The following is a 21,020-nucleotide window of genomic DNA, read 5'->3' as shown; positions in this document are numbered from 1 at the left end:
AGGATGCGACCCACACCAGTCCACTAACACCCAGGATGCGACCCACACCAGTCCACTAACACCCAGGATGCGACCCACACCAGTCCACTAACACCCAGGATGCGACCCACACCAGTCCACTAACACCCAGGATGCGACCCACACCAGTCCACTAACACCCAGGATGCGACCCACACCAGTCCACTAACACCCAGGATGCGACCCACACCAGTCCACTAACACCCAGGATGCGACCCACACCAGTCCACTAACACCCAGGATGTGACCCACACCAGTCCACTAACACCCAGGATGTGACCCACACCAGTCCACTAACACCCAGGATGTGACCCACACCAGTCCACTAACACCCAGGATGTGACCCACACCAGTCCACTAACACCCAGGATGTGACCCACACCAGTCCACTAACACCCAGTATGCGACCCACACCAGTCCACTAACACCCAGGATGTGACCCACACCAGTCCACTAACACCCAGTATGCGACCCACACCAGTCCACTAACACCCAGGATGCGACCCACACCAGTCCACTAACACCCAGTATGCGACCCACACCAGTCCACTAACACCCAGGATGCGACCCACACCAGTCCACTAACACCCAGTATGCGACCCACACCAGTCCACTAACACCCAGGATGCGACCCACACCAGTCCACTAACACCCAGTATGCGACCCACACCAGTCCACTAACACCCAGGATGTGACCCACACCAGTCCACTAACACCCAGTATGCGACCCACACCAGTCCACTAACACCCAGGATGCGACCCACACCAGTCCACTAACACCCAGTATGCGACCCACACCAGTCCACTAACACCCAGGATGTGACCCACACCAGTCCACTAACACCCAGTATGCGACCCACACCAGTCCACTAACACCCAGGATGTGACCCACACCAGTCCACTAACACCCAGGATGTGACCCACACCAGTCCACTAACACCCAGTATGCGACCCACACCAGTCCACTAACACCCAGGATGCGACCCACACCAGTCCACTAACACCCAGGATGTGACCCACACCAGTCCACTAACACCCAGGATGCGACCCACACCAGTCCACTAACACCCAGTATGCGACCCACACCAGTCCACTAACACCCAGTATGCGACCCACACCAGTCCACTAACACCCAGTATGCGACCCACACCAGTCCACTAACACCCAGTATGCGACCCACACCAGTCCACTAACACCCAGGATGCGACCCACACCAGTCCACTAACACCCAGGATGCGACCCACACCAGTCCACTAACACCCAGGATGTGACCCACACCAGTCCACTAACACCCAGTATGCGACCCACACCAGTCCACTAACACCCAGGATGCGACCCACACCAGTCCACTAACACCCAGTATGCGACCCACACCAGTCCACTAACACCCAGGATGCGACCCACACCAGTCCACTAACACCCAGGATGCGACCCACACCAGTCCACTAACACCCAGGATGTGACCCACACCAGTCCACTAACACCCAGTATGCGACCCACACCAGTCCACTAACACCCAGGATGCGACCCACACCAGTCCACTAACACCCAGGATGCGACCCACACCAGTCCACTAACACCCAGGTACCCATTTTATATTGATCGGTGAACATAGACAACCGGTGTAACGAAACACGCTCAATGTTTCAACCCTCGCCGAGGATCGAACCCGGACCCGTACCATGTGAAGGCAAAGCTTTTGCCACCAGGACACGGACTACCGTAGAGCGCACCGTAGAGCGCACCGTAGAGCGCAACATCTTTTCGCGTGTCGGCTCGGGAAGGGAAGTAAACTCTATGAATAATCAAATATAATTTTAGAATATAATGTTAGAAAAGAAACATTCAACATCACAAATAAACAGGAAAAGAGAGTGTTCGCGGAATATATAAAACTCACTCATCTATTATTTCCACATTTTGAATCAACTAAATAAATTAACTAATATATGACAACATTAATCAATTAAAATGACAAAATTATATAATTTGCGAAGATAAAACTATATATCTTATATTATTTGTTAAAAGTTCTTAAAAAACTGTCTGGGCACATTTTTCCAGCAACAACCAGTCGGTCACAGCAGCTGGAAGACCAGAACTCACAGATGGTAATTTCCTTGGATTGAGAGTTAGAAGTTGATCAGTAAATCAATTAATGCCTTTATCGTGACCTTTGTAGCATTTATCATTATTATCCTGCACAAGCGTTCACAGTGGCCATGGGGTTAAGATAATATTTTGTTCCGATTTTTAACCTGGAGAGTTACTTAGCCAGGATAATCAAAGATAGTGCGTCATCCAGGACTCTTATTTCCATTATGGTTCTTCAAGCTTCTCCCCCAGGATGCCACCCACACCAGTCCACTAACCTGGAGAGTTACTTAGCCAGGATAATCAAAGATAGTGCGTCATCCAGGACTCTTATTTCCATTATGGTTCTTCAAGCTTCTCCCCCAGGATGCCACCCACACCAGTCCACTAACCTGGAGAGTTACTTAGCCAGGATAATCAAAGACAGTGCGTCATCCAGGACTCTTATTTCCATTATGGTTCTTCAAGCTTCTCCCCCAGGATGCCACCCACACCAGTCCACTAACCTGGAGAGTTACTTAGCCAGGATAATCAAAGATAGTGCGTCATCCAGGACTCTTATTTCCATTATGGTTCTTCAAGCTTCTCCCCCAGGATGCCACCCACACCAGTCCACTAACCTGGAGAGTTACTTAGCCAGGATAATCAAAGACAGTGCGTCATCCAGGACTCTTATTTCCATTATGGTTCTTCAAGCTTCTCCCCCAGGATGCCACCCACACCAGTCCACTAACCTGGAGAGTTACTTAGCCAGGATAATCAAAGATAGTGCGTCATCCAGGACTCTTATTTCCATTATGGTTCTTCAAGCTTCTCCCCCAGGATGCCACCCACACCAGTCCACTAACCTGGAGAGTTACTTAGCCAGGATAATCAAAGACAGTGCGTCATCCAGGACTCTTATTTCCATTATGGTTCTTCAAGCTTCTCCCCCAGGATGCCACCCACACCAGTCCACTAACCTGGAGAGTTACTTAGCCAGGATAATCAAAGATAGTGCGTCATCCAGGACTCTTATTTCCATTATGGTTCTTCAAGCTTCTCCCCCAGGATGCCACCCACACCAGTCCACTAACCTGGAGAGTTACTTAGCCAGGATAATCAAAGACAGTGCGTCATCCAGGACTCTTATTTCCATTATGGTTCTTCAAGCTTCTCCCCCAGGATGCCACCCACACCAGTCTCCTTTGTAAATAATATAACTTGATTAAACCAGTAATCTATGGTGGCCATAATAACCTTTTTTGTCATATCCTTAAGGATGAGGTCACGATTCACCAGGGCCAGGTGATGAGGTCACGATTCACCAGGACCAGGTGATGAGGTCATGATTCACCAGGGCCAGGTGTTGAGGTCACGATTCACCAGGGCCAGGTGATGAGGTCACGATTCACCAGAGCCAGGTGATGAGGTCACGATTCACCAGGGCCAGGTGATGAGGTCACGATTCACCAGGGCCTGGTGATGAGGTCATGATTCACCAGGGCCAGGTGATGAGGTCACGATTCACCAGGGCCAGGTGATGAGGTCACGATTCACCAGGGCCAGGTGATGAGGTCACGATTCACCAGAGCCAGGTGATGAGGTCACGATTCACCAGGGCCAGGTGATGAGGTCACGATTCACCAGGGCCAGGTGATGAGGTCACGATTCACCAGAGCCAGGGGTTGAGGTCACGATTCACCAGGGCCAGGTGATGAGGTCACGATTCACCAGAGCCAGGTGATGAGGTCACGATTCACCAGGGCCAGGTGATGAGGTCACGATTCACCAGAGCCAGGTGATGAGGTCACGATTCACCAGGGCCAGGTGATGAGGTCACGATTCACCAGGGCCAGGTGATGAGGTCATGATTCACCAGGGCCAGGTGATGAGGTCATGATTCACCAGGGCCAGGTGATGGGGTCATGATTCACCAGGGCCAGGTGACGAGATCATGATTCACCAGGGCCAGGTGATGAGGCCATGATTCATCAGGGCCAGGTGATGGTCATGATTCACCAGGGCCAGGTGATGAGGTCACGATTCACCAGGGCCAGGTGATGAGATCATGATTCACCAGAGCCAGGTGACGAGGTCATGATTCACCAGGGCCAGGTGACGAGGTCATGATTCACCAGGGCCAGGTGATGAGGTCATGATTCACCAGGGCCAGGTGACGAGTTCATGATTCACCAGGGCCAGGTGATGAGGTCATGATTCACCAGGGCCTGGTGATGAGGTCATGATTCACCAGGGCCAGGTGACGAGGTCATGATTCACCAGGGCCAGGTGATGAGGTCATGATTCGCCAGGGCCAGGTGATGAGGTCATGATTCACCAGGGCCAGGTGATGAGGTCATGATTCACCAGGGCCAGGTGATGAGGTCATGATTCACCAGGGCCTGGTGATGAGGTCATGATTCACCAGGGCCAGGTGACGAGGTCATGATTCACCAGGGCCAGGTGATGAGGTCATGATTCACCAGGGCCTGGTGATGAGGTCATGATTCACCAGGGCCAGGTGACGAGGTCATGATTCACCAGGGCCTGGTGATGAGGTCATGATTCACCAGGGCCAGGTGACGAGGTCACGATTCACCAGGGCCAGGTGATGAGGTCATGATTCACCAGGGCCAGGTGACGAGGTCATGATTCACCAGGGCCAGGTGATGAGGTCATGATTCACCAGGGCCTGGTGATGAGGTCATGATTCACCAGAGCCAGGTGATGAGGTCATGATTCACCAGGGCCAGGTGATGAGGTCATGATTCACCAGGGCCTGGTGATGAGGTCATGATTCACCAGGGCCAGGTGATGAGGTCATGATTCACCAGGGCCAGGTGATGAGGTCATGATTCACCAGGGCCTGGTGATGAGGTCATGATTCACCAGGGCCTGGTGATGAGGTCATGATTCACCAGGGCCAGGTGATGAGGTCATGATTCACCAGGGCCTGGTGATGAGGTTATGATTCACCAGGGCCAGGTGATGAGGTCATGATTCACCAGGGCCAGGTGATGAGGTCATGATTCACCAGGGCCAGGTGATGAGGTCATGATTCACTAGGGCCAGGTGATGAGGTCATGATTCACCAGGGCCAGGTGACGAGGTCATGATTCACTAGGGCCAGGTGATGAGGTCATGATTCACCAGGGCCAGGTGATGAGGTCATGATTCACCAGGGCCTGGTGATGAGGTCATGATTCACCAGGGCCAGGTGATGAGGTCATGATTCACCAGGGCCAGGTGATGAGGTCATGATTCACCAGGGCCAGGTGATGAGGTCATGATTCACCAGGGCCAGGTGATGAGGTCATGATTCACTAGGGCCAGGTGATGAGGTCATGATTCACCAGGGCCAGGTGACGAGGTCATGATTCACTAGGGCCAGGTGATGAGGTCATGATTCACCAGGGCCAGGTGATGAGGTCATGATTCACCAGGGCCAGGTGATGAGGTCATGATTCACCAGGGCCAGGTGATGAGGTCATGATTCACCAGGGCCAGGTGATGAGGTCATGATTCACCAGGGCCAGGTGATGAGGTCATGATTCACCAGGGCCAGGTGATGAGGTCATGATTCACCAGGGCCAGGTCATAAGAGTATAACCAACCAGAGTCAGGTGAGGAAAGCATGACTTACGTGGCCAGGCATTGAGGGAATGACCTGCCCGGGCCTGGTTTGCATGGACCTGATGATGAAGACATGACTTCCCCGAGTCAAGTAATGAGAGCCTGCCTTAGCCGGGTCATGAGGGCATGACTGGCCCGGGCCATGCGATGAGGAGATGACTTGCCCGGACCTGGCGCAGGTATGAGCGATGACGGACTTGTGGGGCCGCAACACGCACCTCTGTGCAACAAAGAAACCAGTATTTTTGGCGCCATGACAAGTGTGTTTGGCGCCATAACATCAGTATTTGGCGCCATATCGTCACTTCAACTAGTTTATCCAAGGACAAGAAACACTTGCCTCTTATATTTGATGTTCTTGTAATCTATCAGTTCTAGTATTCTAAATCCTTACGTTTGCTACTTCTAAAAAATCTTTATTTTTAAATCTTTATACTCTACTAATTTATTGCTAAACGCTATTTTTATGAATGTAACAAATACATAATACATTCTACGAACCAGCCCCTGTATAAACCAGCTAATCAGCTGGAAACTGTGAGCTACCTGACTCAGAGGTGAGTCAGGTTAACCCTTCATACAGCTGGTTTCTGATGTGAGGCAACTGAATCCTGTATTGACTGCACTTTGCTGTAGGCTTCTGTCTGGGTGACTCTACGCCAAGTGTGGCGTATGTAATAAGATTTCAAACTGCCCTACAGACGAGCAGCAAGGTGTGTGGGGTTCGGCAGGACGTGTGTCTGACCCTCCTCATTCCACAGGAATCACGTGTAAATTACCCATTTACTCCTATCTATTTGTAGGAATTGAAGCAGAGCCAAGCTTCTTGTATCCAGTCCTTGGTAATTTTTTCATCATAAATATGTTTTTTACTTACTACCTCTTAATTCATTAATTTTAATTTCATTCCTCTGTGTATGTGGAATGACTTTTTATCGTACAGAGCACTATATAACACTGAGATTGCTGTAAACTCCACCTTTCCACCGTATGAGTTAGCTAGCCCCTGTATGAGTCAGCTGGTACACGGTGTGAGTCAGCTGGCTTGGATGGAGTAGAGATGCGTGACCACCTGCGAGGAGAACGGCAGCCCGGCCTTATGCATCGCCGCCCCTCCAGCATCGCCTGACCAAGATTAATCTCCCACAAGTAAGCATCTTCCAGCCTCTGCACGCTCCCTGACGTCACCGCCTACACACTAGCTTCAGGGCCACCAAACTCTCTTCCAGGACTATCAAACGAATTTTCATGACCACCAAACACTTCCAGGACCACGAAATACACTTCCGGAGCACCAAACACATTCAAGACCACCACCACATACACTTCCATGACCACCATAGGCACTTCCAAGATCGCCAAACATTCATTTTCCCGAGGCATAAAACACACTTCGAGGATCATCAAATATTCGAAAGCGCCAGGCTCTTCCAGGATTAGAAAACTAGCCTTCGGTCATTCAACACAGTTCCTGCGCCATGAAATACTTTGTTGTGATAGTAACAAATAGGCGAGCATAAGAGGGTATATACACTGAGAGGTGTATCTCTCCGTGAATATACAATGATATTTTAATCCCTGATTTAGAAATTATAGTAGTTTTGACTGGTGGTGTATAGACGGAATATGTACATCATAAATGCAGCCGATAGGTTTTAAAGCGGACACAAAAGTATCTGTTGAGTACTGACTCCTACACCTCATTCTTTGATTATTAACAAGAATAAACAAGACAGATTTTCATAACAGAGATAATAGTTATTACTGAAACCACCGGATTAGTCAAAGTAGCAAGCTTATTGATTACTGTAATCATCTGGTGCCGGATAAATAATATAAGAGGAAAACTTGATATAATTTATCTTTATTGCTCAAACGAGGTCAGCATAGGTTACAAAGAACTGACTTGTGCATTCCACACACCATTACTAGTCTCACCTCACAACAATACCTTCCCATAGTTCTTTCTGAAAAAAATTCCTTGTTATCAGTTACTATTACATTGTAAAATTACATATAACACGGGCGTCCAACCTTTCGAGGAGAGGTGCTTTAATGTTGAAAAGTTCTTGATGATATCCTTCCCTTCCTCGAACCAAACCTGATTACCTCCCATTCCCCAGGCGCTCTATGACTTGCAGTTAAAGCCCATCACTATGTTAGTAACAATAAAAAACCGGTTTCAGCAGTGTACGTAGTCTTGGCACCACTCTGGCACGTCAGCAGTCTACGTAGTCTTGGCACCACTCTGGCACGTCAGCAGTCTACGTAGTCTTGGCACCACTCTGGCACGTCAGCAGTCTACGTGGTCTTGGCACCACTCTGGCACGTCAGCAGTCTACGTAGTCTTGGCACCACTCTGGCACGTCAGCAGTCTACGTAGTCTTGGCACCACTCTGGCACGTCAGCAGTCTACGTGGTCTTGGCACCACTCTGGCACGTCAGCAGTCTACGTGGTCTTGGCACCACTCTGGCACGTCAGAATCATATCCAAGTGTTCCAAGTTGGACGACCCCCCCCCCCCCAACAGCGGTCCTGGATTTGAAAGGGTAAAGTTCATGTCCTGGTTATTTGAGAAAACACTAAACACGTAACATTAATACATTGCCTGGGGAATGGGAAGCAATCAGGTTTGGTCCGAGGAAGGAGAGGATGTAGCTACAATTCCTTGTATCACGAGACCACCAACATGAAGGATCTCATCCCTTGGACCAGGGTTATATACTAAAAAAATGGCTGAGGGGCCCCAATTAAGTCTTATAATAATTAAATATTAAATATGATGCACATTACAAAATTATGCAAACATAACGTTGTAGAGGTTGCAGAAGATATACTGTTTAGAATTAAAGTTGTGTTTTATAAGTGGGGAAGCTAGGCTTTTGTGACTTTCAATTTTAGTATAGAGTCATTCTTGCCGGTAAGGTTAGGTCAAGATAGGTTATGTTACATTTGTTCTAACCCAACCGTAACTCAACTCATTCCAGCCCATCCTCACAGAAGTCAGCCCAACCTAATCTACATTAGCCTAGCCTAACCAAAGTTAAACAGTTATATTTGCATGGTTTTCGAAACTCTATCATAAAAGTGGATGACTTACCCGAACAGCTTTTCTAAATGTTGACCGGATTTATATATAATTATTCCAGAATTACAAAAAGAAAATGTCTTCCCTTTCTATATTTTCTGTATATAGCAAGGCTGAATGACCACTAGGAGTTTCGCCTTTTTTGTGAATATAATAATAATCTAAATATATAAATTAGCATAAAACTTAACGTAATGTCATAATATTGTTAAAATAAGCAGCGTACACTATGCTGAAAATTGTATATAATATTGACAAGTTAATAAGCAAGACATATGTGCAATAGTTAGGTATCTTTATTGTTAAAGTTTCACCTACAGAGGCTACCTGGAGCTGAGGGAATGTCCACCAGAAAACTGTTTTTCCAAGGTTGACTGTGTTGAGTACATCGTCCTTACCTCGCCACTGCTATTTCTGCCTCAAATTTATTCTCTGTATTTGACTGAAGACGCCTACTATGTAGGCGAAACGTTTCAACAATAAAGATAATCAACTGCTGCACATGTCTTTTACTGATCAACCTACATTACTACTACCAACACTCTTCGAGGAAGGTCCTTGATACTGGTAAAAGGCTCTTGATCTTTCTTGACTCAAACCCGATTACTTTCCATCCCACAGGCTTTATATTAACTCCAACTGGTTTTGTGCTTCCCGTGAATATAACAAAAATATTTAGCTCACCTTGTGTTGCTGTGGTCATTAGTAGTCTTGTCAGCAAGAGGAACAGCAGTAGTAAAAGTGATTGATGTGAAGATATCTTGCAGTCCCTGGGTGAATCTTCACACAGCAAGAGTGTACCGTGACCACGCCAGGGTACAATAGGTGATCTTGCATTACCTTGGCCACGACAGGGTGTAGTAGGTGATCTTGCATTACCTTGGCCACGACAGGGTGTAGTAGGTGATCTTGCATTACCTTGGCCACGACAGGGTGTAGTTGATCTTGCAGTATCATGGCCACGACAGGGTGTAGTAGGTGATCTTGCAGTGCCTTGGCCACGACAGGGTGTAGTAGGTGATCTTGCAGTACCTTGTCCACGACAGGGTGTAGTAGGTGATCTTGCAGTACCATGGCCACGACAGGGTGTAGTAGGTGATCTTGCAGTACCTTGGCCACGACAGGGTGTAGTAGGTGATCTTGCAGTACCTTGGCCACGACAGGGTGTAGTAGGTGATCTTCCAGTACCTTGGCCACGACAGGGTGTAGTAGGTGATCTTCCAGTACCTTGGCCACGACAGGGTGTAGTAGGTGATCTTGCAGTACCATGGCCACGACAGGGTGTAGTAGGTGATCTTGCAGTACCATGGCCACGACAGGGTGTAGTAGGTGATCTTGCAGTACCATGGCCACGACAGTGTGTAGTAGGTGATCTTCCAGTACCTTGGCCACGACAGGGCGTAGGTGAGCTTGGAGCCTCACGCCCCAGGAATGTGGAGTTACATCTGGGCGTGTAGCTGTTTACTGGGCCCACTGTTGTGTAGATCCCTTGAACGCTGTCTCTATATCCTGTAGTTGACACAGAGAAGTTATGTCGCTGGGTGCTAACCTCTCCACACCGTAGTGAAGCCGAGATATGCGGGAATCTAGAATGTGCGGCTTTGGAATGCGAAGCCGGGATATATGAAGTTGTTGTATAAGAGACCAACGCATGCGAGGCTGTGGTATGTGAGACCAGGGTATGTGACGCTGGGATATTCGAGATGAGGGTATGTGAGGCTGGAGTATTCAAGGCCAGGGTATGCGAGGCCATTGTATGTTTGGCTGGGGTATATAAGGGTAGGACATGTGAAGCCTGGGTATGCGAGGTTGGGGTATACGAGGCCAGGGTAAGTGAGGCCGGGGTATATGAGGCCGGGATATGGGAGGTCGGGGTATGCGAGGTCGGGGTATGCGAGGTCGGGGTATGCGAGGCCGGAGCAACACTAGCCATGGTGTGCAGGCCACGGAGTCAGACTACCAAGTACTGGCCTGGGTTGCAGCTCACTTCCCTGCTGCCCTGAGCTGGCTTGGACAAGGCAAGTGTAAGCACCAATATCAAGAGGATTTGTTTTTTTCCCTGAGAACAGTATGGGCATGATGGTTTGGTGTAGGCGTGAAGGTGTGCGCACTGTGGGCCCTGATGGTGTGATGCGGGCGTGAGTGTAGTGTGGTGTGGGCATGGTGGTTGTTTGATGGGTATGGCAGTGGTGTAGTGTAGTAGTAGTAGTAGTAGTAGTAGTTACTAGTTGTCGATGGACATTTGGCCTGTTGATTATGTGATGAGTGCATATGTTTGTATAGTAATAGTTACTGTGTGTGTGGGCATGATGGTATGGTGTGAGTATTATGGTAGTGTGGGTTCTATGGTGGTGGTGTGGGTATTATGGTGGCGTGGTATGATGTTGATGGTGTAATGTGGGCGTGGTATTGCATGGTATGGTGAGCGTGGTGTGTGGTATGGTGTGGGCATGGTATTGTGTGGTATGGTTGGGCGTGATGATGGTATGGTGTGGGTGTGGTGTGTGGTATGGTATAGGCATGATGGTGGTATGGTGTGGGCAGGATGTGGTGTGAACGTGATGCGGTGTGTGTACTCCTATGTACTCATACATATGTGGTCGCAGGGGTCTAGTTCTAGCTCCTGGCCCTACCTCTCATTTTGTCACTTTCCAGATTCACTCCTTTTGAAAGAATGATGCTTAACAGATTGTACTACAGAATCAGACATCAACTTTCCCCGTACCTCTATGGGTTCATGAAAGGTAAAAGTGTGCAGAACTGTATTTCCACCTTTCTCACTGCACACACCTCTACTAGTTTTACCACTTTTCTTGATCTAAAATCTGCATTTGATATTGCGAACAGAACCGTTATACTACATGAACTAGCCAAAATGAATATTGGTGGTAGCTTACTCTGCTGGATAATAGGATACCTGTCAAATAGAGTATCCTCTGTCCTTTACCAAGGCTTCAGAAGTGATTCTAAAGAAATGTCTTTAGGTACACCGCAGGGAGGAGTTCTTAGTCCCATGCTATTTAATATTCTGATTAATGCTCTCCTAAATGCTCTACCTGCCTCACCTAAACATATAGCTATAAGCTATGCTGATGATATCATGATCCATACAACAGGGCATAAGAAGATGAATACCATTCTTAATGAAGTTCAAGCAATTTGTAATCGACTAGGCCTCATAATATCTTCCTCTAAAACAATGATATTAACAAGCAAACGACATCCCCCACCCATCTATTTGCAGGGTGAAATCATTAGCTACGTTAAAACTTACAGATATCTTGGTGTAGATGTACCCTTTAACAAATCCACTATACCACAACTAAACAAGAAATGTAAAGCTAGGCTAAATGCTCTCAAAGCTGTTGCTGGCTACAATCCCAACTATGGTGCAAATGTGAGAATCGTGAGAATGATGTACATAGCCTATGTTAGGTCCTTAATTGATTATGCTGCTCCCATGTTGATATTAGCTAGAGAAAGTTCTCTCCGACCCTTGGAGTTAATGCAAAATGAAGCTCTCAGGATTATTCTTGGCTGTCCCAGATCTACAAAAGTTCTTAACATGAGGAAGGAGCTTGGTATTTCTAGTATCAGTGATAGGATTGTTGAAATTAACACTGTACTCGGTATTAGAATGTTGAGAAACGAACCAGACACTGTCACAGTGAATCTTACCAAGTGTCTAGAGGTAAATACACACAGATCTAAATGGATTGTGAAAACGTGCAATTGCATTAAGTTTTTATAACCTGCATGAACTGTATCACTGTAGGCAACAAGAGCATTTCACCCCTCCATGGAAGATGTGTTCATTTAATATCACATACCTACAAGTTCCTCCCAAGAAGCTCATTGCTAGTAATCCCTTCCTTAAATCTCTTGTTAGAGCAACTGCTCAAGAAGAAATTTCTCACCTAGCTGGTAGTAACAAGTTTTTTTTTTATATTTTATTTAAAACAGTGCGATACAAATGACAGAAATATATTAAAAAGATACACGACAAAAGATTACTGCACTAGAATCGCACTTAACCCGAGACCTAATAACGACACCATACAGTACAGTGGTAATACACACTCACACACACCACACCGTTATGTTACATTGGTATTATTACACTCACACACAACACACCGTATATTACAGTGATAATACACTCACACAACACTATACATTACAGTGGTATTGCTTTATTTGTTAAAGAACATCTCTAACAAGGTTACATATTACCAAACATCAAACACTGGAAATTATGAAGATTGTACAATAAAACAGAGATAAAAACAAACAAACACGCACAATGACACACACAAGCACACACATTACACTACATGAGACTACATCAGGCACATACTAGGTGAGGTTTCTGCCTGTCAACACACGTATGCAAGACTAATTCTAAGATCTCAGGTGCTTAACAGAGCACCACGATACTCAAAACATTAATATTGGCGATTATCACGAGATCTTAACATACATAGGTATTTACTATTCAAAGAAGGAAACGGGATAATACTAAAAGTCACAATAAAAACATCCAATATAACAAAACAAAACTACGATGTGATATTTTACATCTCAGCAAAACAAAGAAAAATAATGCAAACTAGTTACATGTAATATAATATTACTGAAAAGCACACTGTAACGCAGCATAAAATATAACAAAATAAAAACCAATTGCTATACGCTAGGAAACACTTTTTACCACTTACAATTGAATCAAAAACAGTAAAGACTCCTATGCACATATTTGAGTCTCATAGAAAATTTTCATCATAAAGTCCTTGAAATGATTTATACATGATAAAAATATGCAATCGTAGTGCTACACCTTCCTCAATGATAATTGTGTAGTTCTTGAAAACCTCGGGGTAATAACCCTATTGCCTCTAGATATCAAAACTCATTTATACATCCATATAAACAGCTCTCCATGCTCACACCCAAGTCTAGGAAAATAGCCCGTCGTATCCCTTTACCCATTTTGCAAATCCCATAAATCCCTTAATGTGAAATTTCGATAACCCTCACTAAAATCTCTCTCCCATCTCCCTCCATACACCCCTTTATTTCTACACTGTGTCCTATAAAAAGTTGCTGCCAATGCATTAATTCTTGCACGCACGTCCGCCTCCCTCATAGCCCACATCATGTATATATAATCCGTAATCATATACCCAATCGCATTCTCAACCCTTTTATTCACCCCAGTTATATCTAAACTTAAAACCCTCAAAACCTGCAAACCCCCTCCCCCCACTAACCTTAAAACCTTACCCATCCAAACCCTTATAAGTTCAATACAATCGCAAAAATACACCGTATGATAAATAGTCGCCAATCCTCCACAATCCCTGCATTCCCCATCCTCTCGTATTCTCTTATAGAATAAAACCATTCCTGACGGCAAGATTCCATGTAAAAATCTATACATAACTTCTCTGACTTTAGGTTTTAAACGCAATTTATTTAAACGCCCCCAAATATTATGCCAATCATACATCGGATAAACTCCTTCTACCGCCGCTACCAGAGCCTTACCATCTGCCCTATCAAGATTTCTCAATTTAATTTGTGAGTGATCCCTCACGTTTATGAAGACCCGTAACATTGCCTCACCTATCATGAACTCCCGACCCCCCCACCACCGTCGCATATCCTGATGTATCCTATGAAGACCGTCTTCTTTCGCCCCTCCCTCCCGCTTATAACTATGTTTTAAATACATACTTATTATCCTCTTTTCGACATCTATAAGACCCAGCCCTCCACGGCCAACCGGGAGTGTGACAACCGCTCTACTTAACCATTCGCTCCCTGTTCCCCAAATGAATCTAAAAACACTTTTTTGTAACCTTTTTAATTCACAACGAAGTATCGGAAATATTACCGTAACATGCCATAGTTTACTATATAATAGCACATTCGTTGTTATCACCCTTTGTTGCAAACTTAAATTAGCAGCTCTCAACCCACTAAGACGCTTCAGAACACTATCAACGATACGCACGGAATTTATTTGTTGTGCTGACTTGATATCATTTACATAAACGATCCCACATATCTTTATTTGGTCCACCCTTTCCCACCTTTCAGCTACCATTCCTTCCTCACGCGACCCTTTTCCAAGATTCATATACTTTGTTTTCCTCATGTTGATCGTCATGCCAGTAGCCTTTTCAAAAACTTTCACTAACTTTTCTACCCGAATCAAATCCATGTTTTCTCTCACCAAAATCGTCGTGTCGTCGACATATCCAACAATGCCCGCTCCCCCACCCCTTACATTACTCATCCCATTTGCTTCCAATAAAACCCTTATCCCTCTATAAAAGGGATCTTGAAAACAAGCAAAAAAAATTTGTGAAAGGGGACAACCTTGACGCAAACCCCTTCCCATCTGAATCCGATCTCCCAACCTCCCATTCACCTGCACACGCAAAGATGCCTCTTGATACATTAATTTGGCCCATGATATAATTTCCGCCCCAAACCCCTGCCATCTCATTATCTTCCATAACGTCTCCCGTTCCACACTATCATATGCCGCCTCCCAATCTATAGCCAATACCCCCCCATCTCCCAATCTTACTCTTTCTTCAATAAAACTTCTAATCATACCGTGACCTTCATACATAGACCTGCCCGGCACCCCATATTGTCCCTTGTCAATCACTTTGCCCAGGACTTTTTTTTATTCTGTTGGCCAAGATCCTTCCAAAAATTTTATAGTCCCCACATAATAACGAGATTGCACGATAATCTTTAACCGTTAATGGCTCGCCTTTAGGAACTAGGACGACCACAGCCAACCTTTGTTGTTCCCCTAAAACCCCATCCCGCTTCATGATATTGAATAAACGTACCAAAAACCCCTTTAAAACGTTCCAATTTTGAATATAAAAGTCGCTGGGCAACCCATCTATTCCTGGCGCCTTACCCAATTGCGCCCCAGATAAAGCCTCCCAAGTCTCACACTCCGTTATCGGCCCTCCCAACATCAAACGATCATGCTCCTCCAGCTCACAACGCACAAACCTACCGATTGACTGCAATGCAATTTCACTTATTCCAACACTTTGCGTTTTCAATTTAACCCAAGCATCAATATACCCACTCATACCCTCCGTCGTCGTCAACACCTGATTCACTCTATACCCCTGCATACCTACCTGGACATTCAACCCCATTAACTCCATTGCTTTGCGACGTCTGTGTTGATTCCTCAACACACACGCCGACGGCCGATCTCCCCACAAAACCTCTTCGATTCCACCCTTAAGCCTTTCCCCATCAAACCTTTCGTTTTGTAAATTACGTAGTTGCTCCTTAATTCGTTCAATTTCTGTAACAGGATAATTAGCATTCGCTTGTACATAGCAGTCGCGCAACTGCCCCTCTAAATATCGTTGGAAACCATACTGTAACTGATTATATCTCACTCCCTGACTAATATAAAATTCCTTAATTCTCTTTTTGGCTATCATTTCCCACCAATTAACCAAAGCCACATCTCCAGGTGCTTCAACCACAAGGCGTTCCCACATATGCCCAAAAGACAAACGACTTTCCTCTCTCTTCAATAACTTTACATTTAATTTCCAAAATGACGGACCCCTTCTAGGCACACCCTCAATATCTACATCCATTACAACTCCTCTATGATCCGAAAAAACCACATTTATCACACTCACTCTCCGCACTGTAACCGCACTAGACACGTACATTCTATCTAATCTCGCCGCATAATCTCTTCTAATGAAAGTATGCTCCACATTGCCACCCCCCCCACACACATCCATTAAACCCACACTCGTCAATAAATCTCCCAGGAACCCCAAGCAACAACCCGCTCCTCGAGGCTCCACATCTTTTCGTCGTATTACACAATTCCAGTCTCCCCCTATTATCGCTACATTTGGTAAACTACGTAGATGATATACTAATACATCTTGTACAAAATGAGTTTTAAGTCGTGCATCTCCCTCGGCCGGCCCATATACACCTACAAAACTTATATGTACTCTACCCCATAAACCATCCACCCTAATCACTCTCCCCTCCCCCCTTTCACTATGGCGTACTACAAACGGGCTATTTTCCTTTACCAGAATGGCGACGCCTCCTTTTAACCTCGTCGCATATTCCATATACACATCGTAACCATCTAATTCCAACTCATATCCAATTCTGTAATTGTGTTCTTGGATAAATACCACATCCACATCTAGACGCACCAAAAATTCATTAAACCACTTTCGCTTCCGCTCAGATCTCAAACCGTTAATATTTATTGTCAAAACCTTAAAGTCAATTAATGGGATTTTCCTTTGGTTCTAGGTATAGACTTTTCACTTATACATTTTACACCTCTATCCCTCTCCCCTTTTTTGGGAATCACCTTGATAAACTCTTTTTTCGTGGATTCACTGTTCCCTTTCCTCTGTACATCCGCCCAAGACTTTTTCCCTGGCCTTTGGGCAGGAGTAAGCACGTCGTCTGAGTCTGGTGGGGTCGCAGTTCGCTTTCGCGTCCTACCCTCCACCTGCATTGGGATTTCTTTAGTACTATCATGATGCACCTCCACTTCTGCTATATTTACCATCATGCCATGCGACACCCCAGACTCAATGCTTTCATCCGTCGCCTCACCATGACGCTCAACCGATCCCAAATTTGCACCTGGTTCCTCCACACGGTTGACGATCGACTCGTCTAACAATACATCCAGTGCCTTCACTAAAGACGCCGCTACATCCTCGTCCCCCATAGTGGGCAGAGTCTCTTCAAATACTTTATTTATATCCAGTGATGGTGATTCTTCTCGCTGTTTTGCATCCTCCAAAGCCTTCTCCTGCGCTTTTTCTACCTCTTCACTCCAAGATGTCCGTTGTCGAGACGGGTGAGCATAAGACTGTTCTCGTCCCTCCACTTCCTCGACTTCTTCCGGTTGTTGCTGTTGCGATATTTGGAGATTCCCACGACGCTTATCACACTGTGCCGCTATGTGGTCATACGATCCACACAGCCGACACGTACGACGTTGCCCCGCATATGTTACATATACTTGAGTTCGAAATGCTTGCAACATAATATAGGACGGTATGGGATGGCGTAAGGTCATTTTGACTGAATATGTTCCCTCCAAACTTCCAGCATAAGGTCCAGCGGCCCACCGACCTGCAGATGCCATATGAACCGTACCATAATTACGTAGTTCATCTTTTATAACAAATTCATTCGCCTCAAAAGGCACATTCCTTATTTTAACCCATGTGTAGTGTCGTGATACATCATGTAGACGTACTGATACAGCTGAATTGACGGCTATAATGGTCTCTTGATACTTATCCACCACCGCTTCATAAACATTTGCTGACGTCATTTTAACGAAGATCCGTGTCGTCCCATTAAGTGCTACACCACATATCTCTTCATTTGCGATACCGTAGGTATCACGGATAATCGCCGGTAGTAACAAGTCCATCGTGGCTCCAGTGACAGCCCCACGGGTCAACTCAACGCAAACAGTGTTGATGCGTCTGTAGCTCTGCAGCGCCATGTTGGTAAATGAGCAGCGCACGTCCTCACTTCTCAATGGTTGTGACGAACATAGTAACAAGTTATCACAAGTTATATACACTGATGGATCTAAACAGGAGTCTTCTGGCAGGGCTGCGTCTGCTCTTGTTGCCACCTCCCTAGTTAAGAACGATAATAAATTTGTTGAGTTAGGCATAAGAATTAACAACTGGGCGTCTACACTGCAAACTGAATTGTTTGCAATCCTAATGGCGCTAAAGCTAACCTATGACACTGAGCTTGACTCTATCATCATTACTGATTCTATGTCATCATTGAAGGCTCTTGGCTCATATAATGACTCCAACAACATGCTCATTGGGGAAGCCAGGTATAGATACTCAAAAATTAGGGACAAAGGAATTAATGTACAATTGCTATGGATCCCATCACACATTGGATTACTCCTTCATGATAAAGTTGATATGTTAGCCAAGAAGAGTATCGAGAAGGAGAATGTAGAATATAACTTTGGTATAACTGTGTCTAGCATTAGGAATAATATTAGGAGAGAAGTAGATAATGAAAATGATTGTTATAGGTATGCAGTTAGAAGCCTGAGTAGATCTATAACCCACTATGATAACATGAACGTAGATAAGTATGTTTATGGAGCAACTTGCAATGTGAACAGACTGACTGATGTTGTAGTGGCCAGGCTTAGGCTTGGTTACAAGTACTTCTGGCAGTTTGGGAGACACACAGATGATGATCAAACTAAATGTAAATTATGTGATCAGGCATATGGTCACTCTCTTGAACACTATGTGCTTAATTGTCCACTTATTGAGGAATACAGAGACAGACAGTATAATAACCTATGTGACATGTCAAGATATCTTATTAATGAAAATAAGATACCAGATATACTAAGCAAATTTCCTAAATTTGCTTGTAACAGATAAGTGAACTATAGATATGTAGATATAAATCCATATGTATTCCTGTTAACCCTTTGGGGCCTAGTTCCTAGGCCTTTTGTGTATCCATATGCTCTCGCGCTACCGTCCACAGGATGGATATGGGGTGCACAATAAACTAGCCACTTCGGTGGCAAAATCTAATCTAAAATCTAATCCTAGCCTGGAGGGCCCTCCCTCCCTCTCTTAAAACTATGTATAAATCCTGCCTCCACCACTTTCCCCATCTAGCTCATTCCATTTTTTGACCATTGGAGAAAAATGCTTTCTAACTTCTGCGTGTCTTTAGCGTCCAGATGTACCCCGAATATATATATATTTTCTGCCTCTGAAATAGCATATTTCTCTTTACCCTATGAATTTCTCCGAACATTTTGTATGTTATCATGTCTTCCGTCCTCTAACGTCGTTAGATTTAATTCCGTTAGCCTCTCCTTGTTGCTCACAACCCTTGGTCTGGAACCAGTCTCGTTGCAAACTATTGCACTTTATCAAGTTTCTTAACATGCTTATTAAGGTGAGGGTTCCATAGTGGTGCTGCTTACTCCAAGATGGGCCTGACATATATTGTATAAAGGACCTGAAATGACTGTTGAGATTCCTGCAGGCTACTCTTAGATTTGCCAGACAAGCATTGGCTGCAGATGTTATTCGTTTGATGTGTGCCTGAGGCGATATGCTCAGCACTATGCTCACCCCTCGGTCTTTCATCTTCTACCTGTCCCCAGAGTATATATACTTTATGTCCAGTCGTCTGGCTAGCACTAACGGTGTGTTGCAAATTAGAAAAATCAGTAAGTAAATTTTTTGTATTAGGCTACCAACTATTGCTAAGTGAATTTATTATTATTATAATCAAGGGGGAAGCGCTAAACCCGGAGGATTATACAGCACCTGGGGGGGGATGTGGAAGGCATTCAGGCTTAATTCGGGGAACTGGAGCACAGATCCAATTCCCTAAATCAAGAGCCCCTCACCAACATCAAGGAACCTTCCTTGAGGGTTGCTAAGTGAAACAGTTGCCATTAATAACAATATTATTATTATTATTATTATTATTATTATTATTATTATGGGGAAGCACTAAACCGGAGGGTCATACAGCGCCTGGGAAATGGAAGGCAATCAGGTTTAATCCAAGGAAGGACAGGACAGGTCCAATTCCTTGAATGAAGAGCCTACCGCCATCAAGGCACCTACCTCCCTTGGTAAGAATGTATCTATAACTTATAGTGCATAATGTCTAAGTAGTTATTTAACCACTGGGGACTACCTAGATGGGAATTTCCCAAATTCCTTCTATCTTGCACCAACTGAGCCCACGGAAGTCACCGAGATTATAAAGTCACTTAAAAATAACTCAGGGAATCTGTCTCATGTCCCACCATTACTGTACAAGCGAGCGGCCCATGTCCTTTCACATGCTATTTCATTACTTTTTAACAAGTCACTAGAAACTAGCACCTTCCCGAAACTACTCAAGATGGCAAGGGTTACACCAATACATAAAGGTGGTGACCCTACAGACTTAAACAACTATAGGCCAATATCAAACTTACCATTGCTATCCAAAATCTTTGAGAAACTCGTGCACAGGAGACTATATTCATTTATAATGGCACAAAACATACTCAACCCCTGCCAATTTGGATTCAGGAAAAATAAAAGCACTAATGATGCAATCATAAAAATGCTAG

The 21,020-nt window shown here is 45.2% G+C and overlaps 1 protein-coding gene across 3 annotated transcripts in view; it reads right to left on the bottom strand.

The window, feature by feature from the left end:
- The window catches only part of LOC138854421 (nuclear pore complex protein DDB_G0274915-like), an 83,976-nt gene extending 73,166 nt beyond the window's left edge, over nucleotides 1–10,810 (bottom strand). The window contains exons 1-2 of one of the 3 annotated variants that reach the window (XM_070097616.1): nucleotides 9,734–10,797; nucleotides 9,500–9,694 (exon numbers count right to left, since the gene is read on the bottom strand). In XM_070097616.1, coding sequence (XP_069953717.1) covers nucleotides 9,500–9,694; nucleotides 9,734–10,748 — 1,210 coding nt within the window. In that variant the 5' untranslated portion in view covers nucleotides 10,749–10,797. Of the gene's footprint in view, nucleotides 1–9,499 lie in introns of all 3 variants that reach the window. The other 2 variants (XR_011393631.1, XM_070097609.1) reach the window with 2 other exon arrangements.
- Nucleotides 10,811–21,020: the final 10,210 nt, after the last annotated feature.

This window comes from Cherax quadricarinatus, chromosome 4, assembly GCF_038502225.1.
Source record: "Cherax quadricarinatus isolate ZL_2023a chromosome 4, ASM3850222v1, whole genome shotgun sequence".
NCBI classification, from domain to species: domain Eukaryota; kingdom Metazoa; phylum Arthropoda; class Malacostraca; order Decapoda; family Parastacidae; genus Cherax; species Cherax quadricarinatus.
This window is presented reverse-complemented; position numbering and strand designations above follow the sequence as displayed.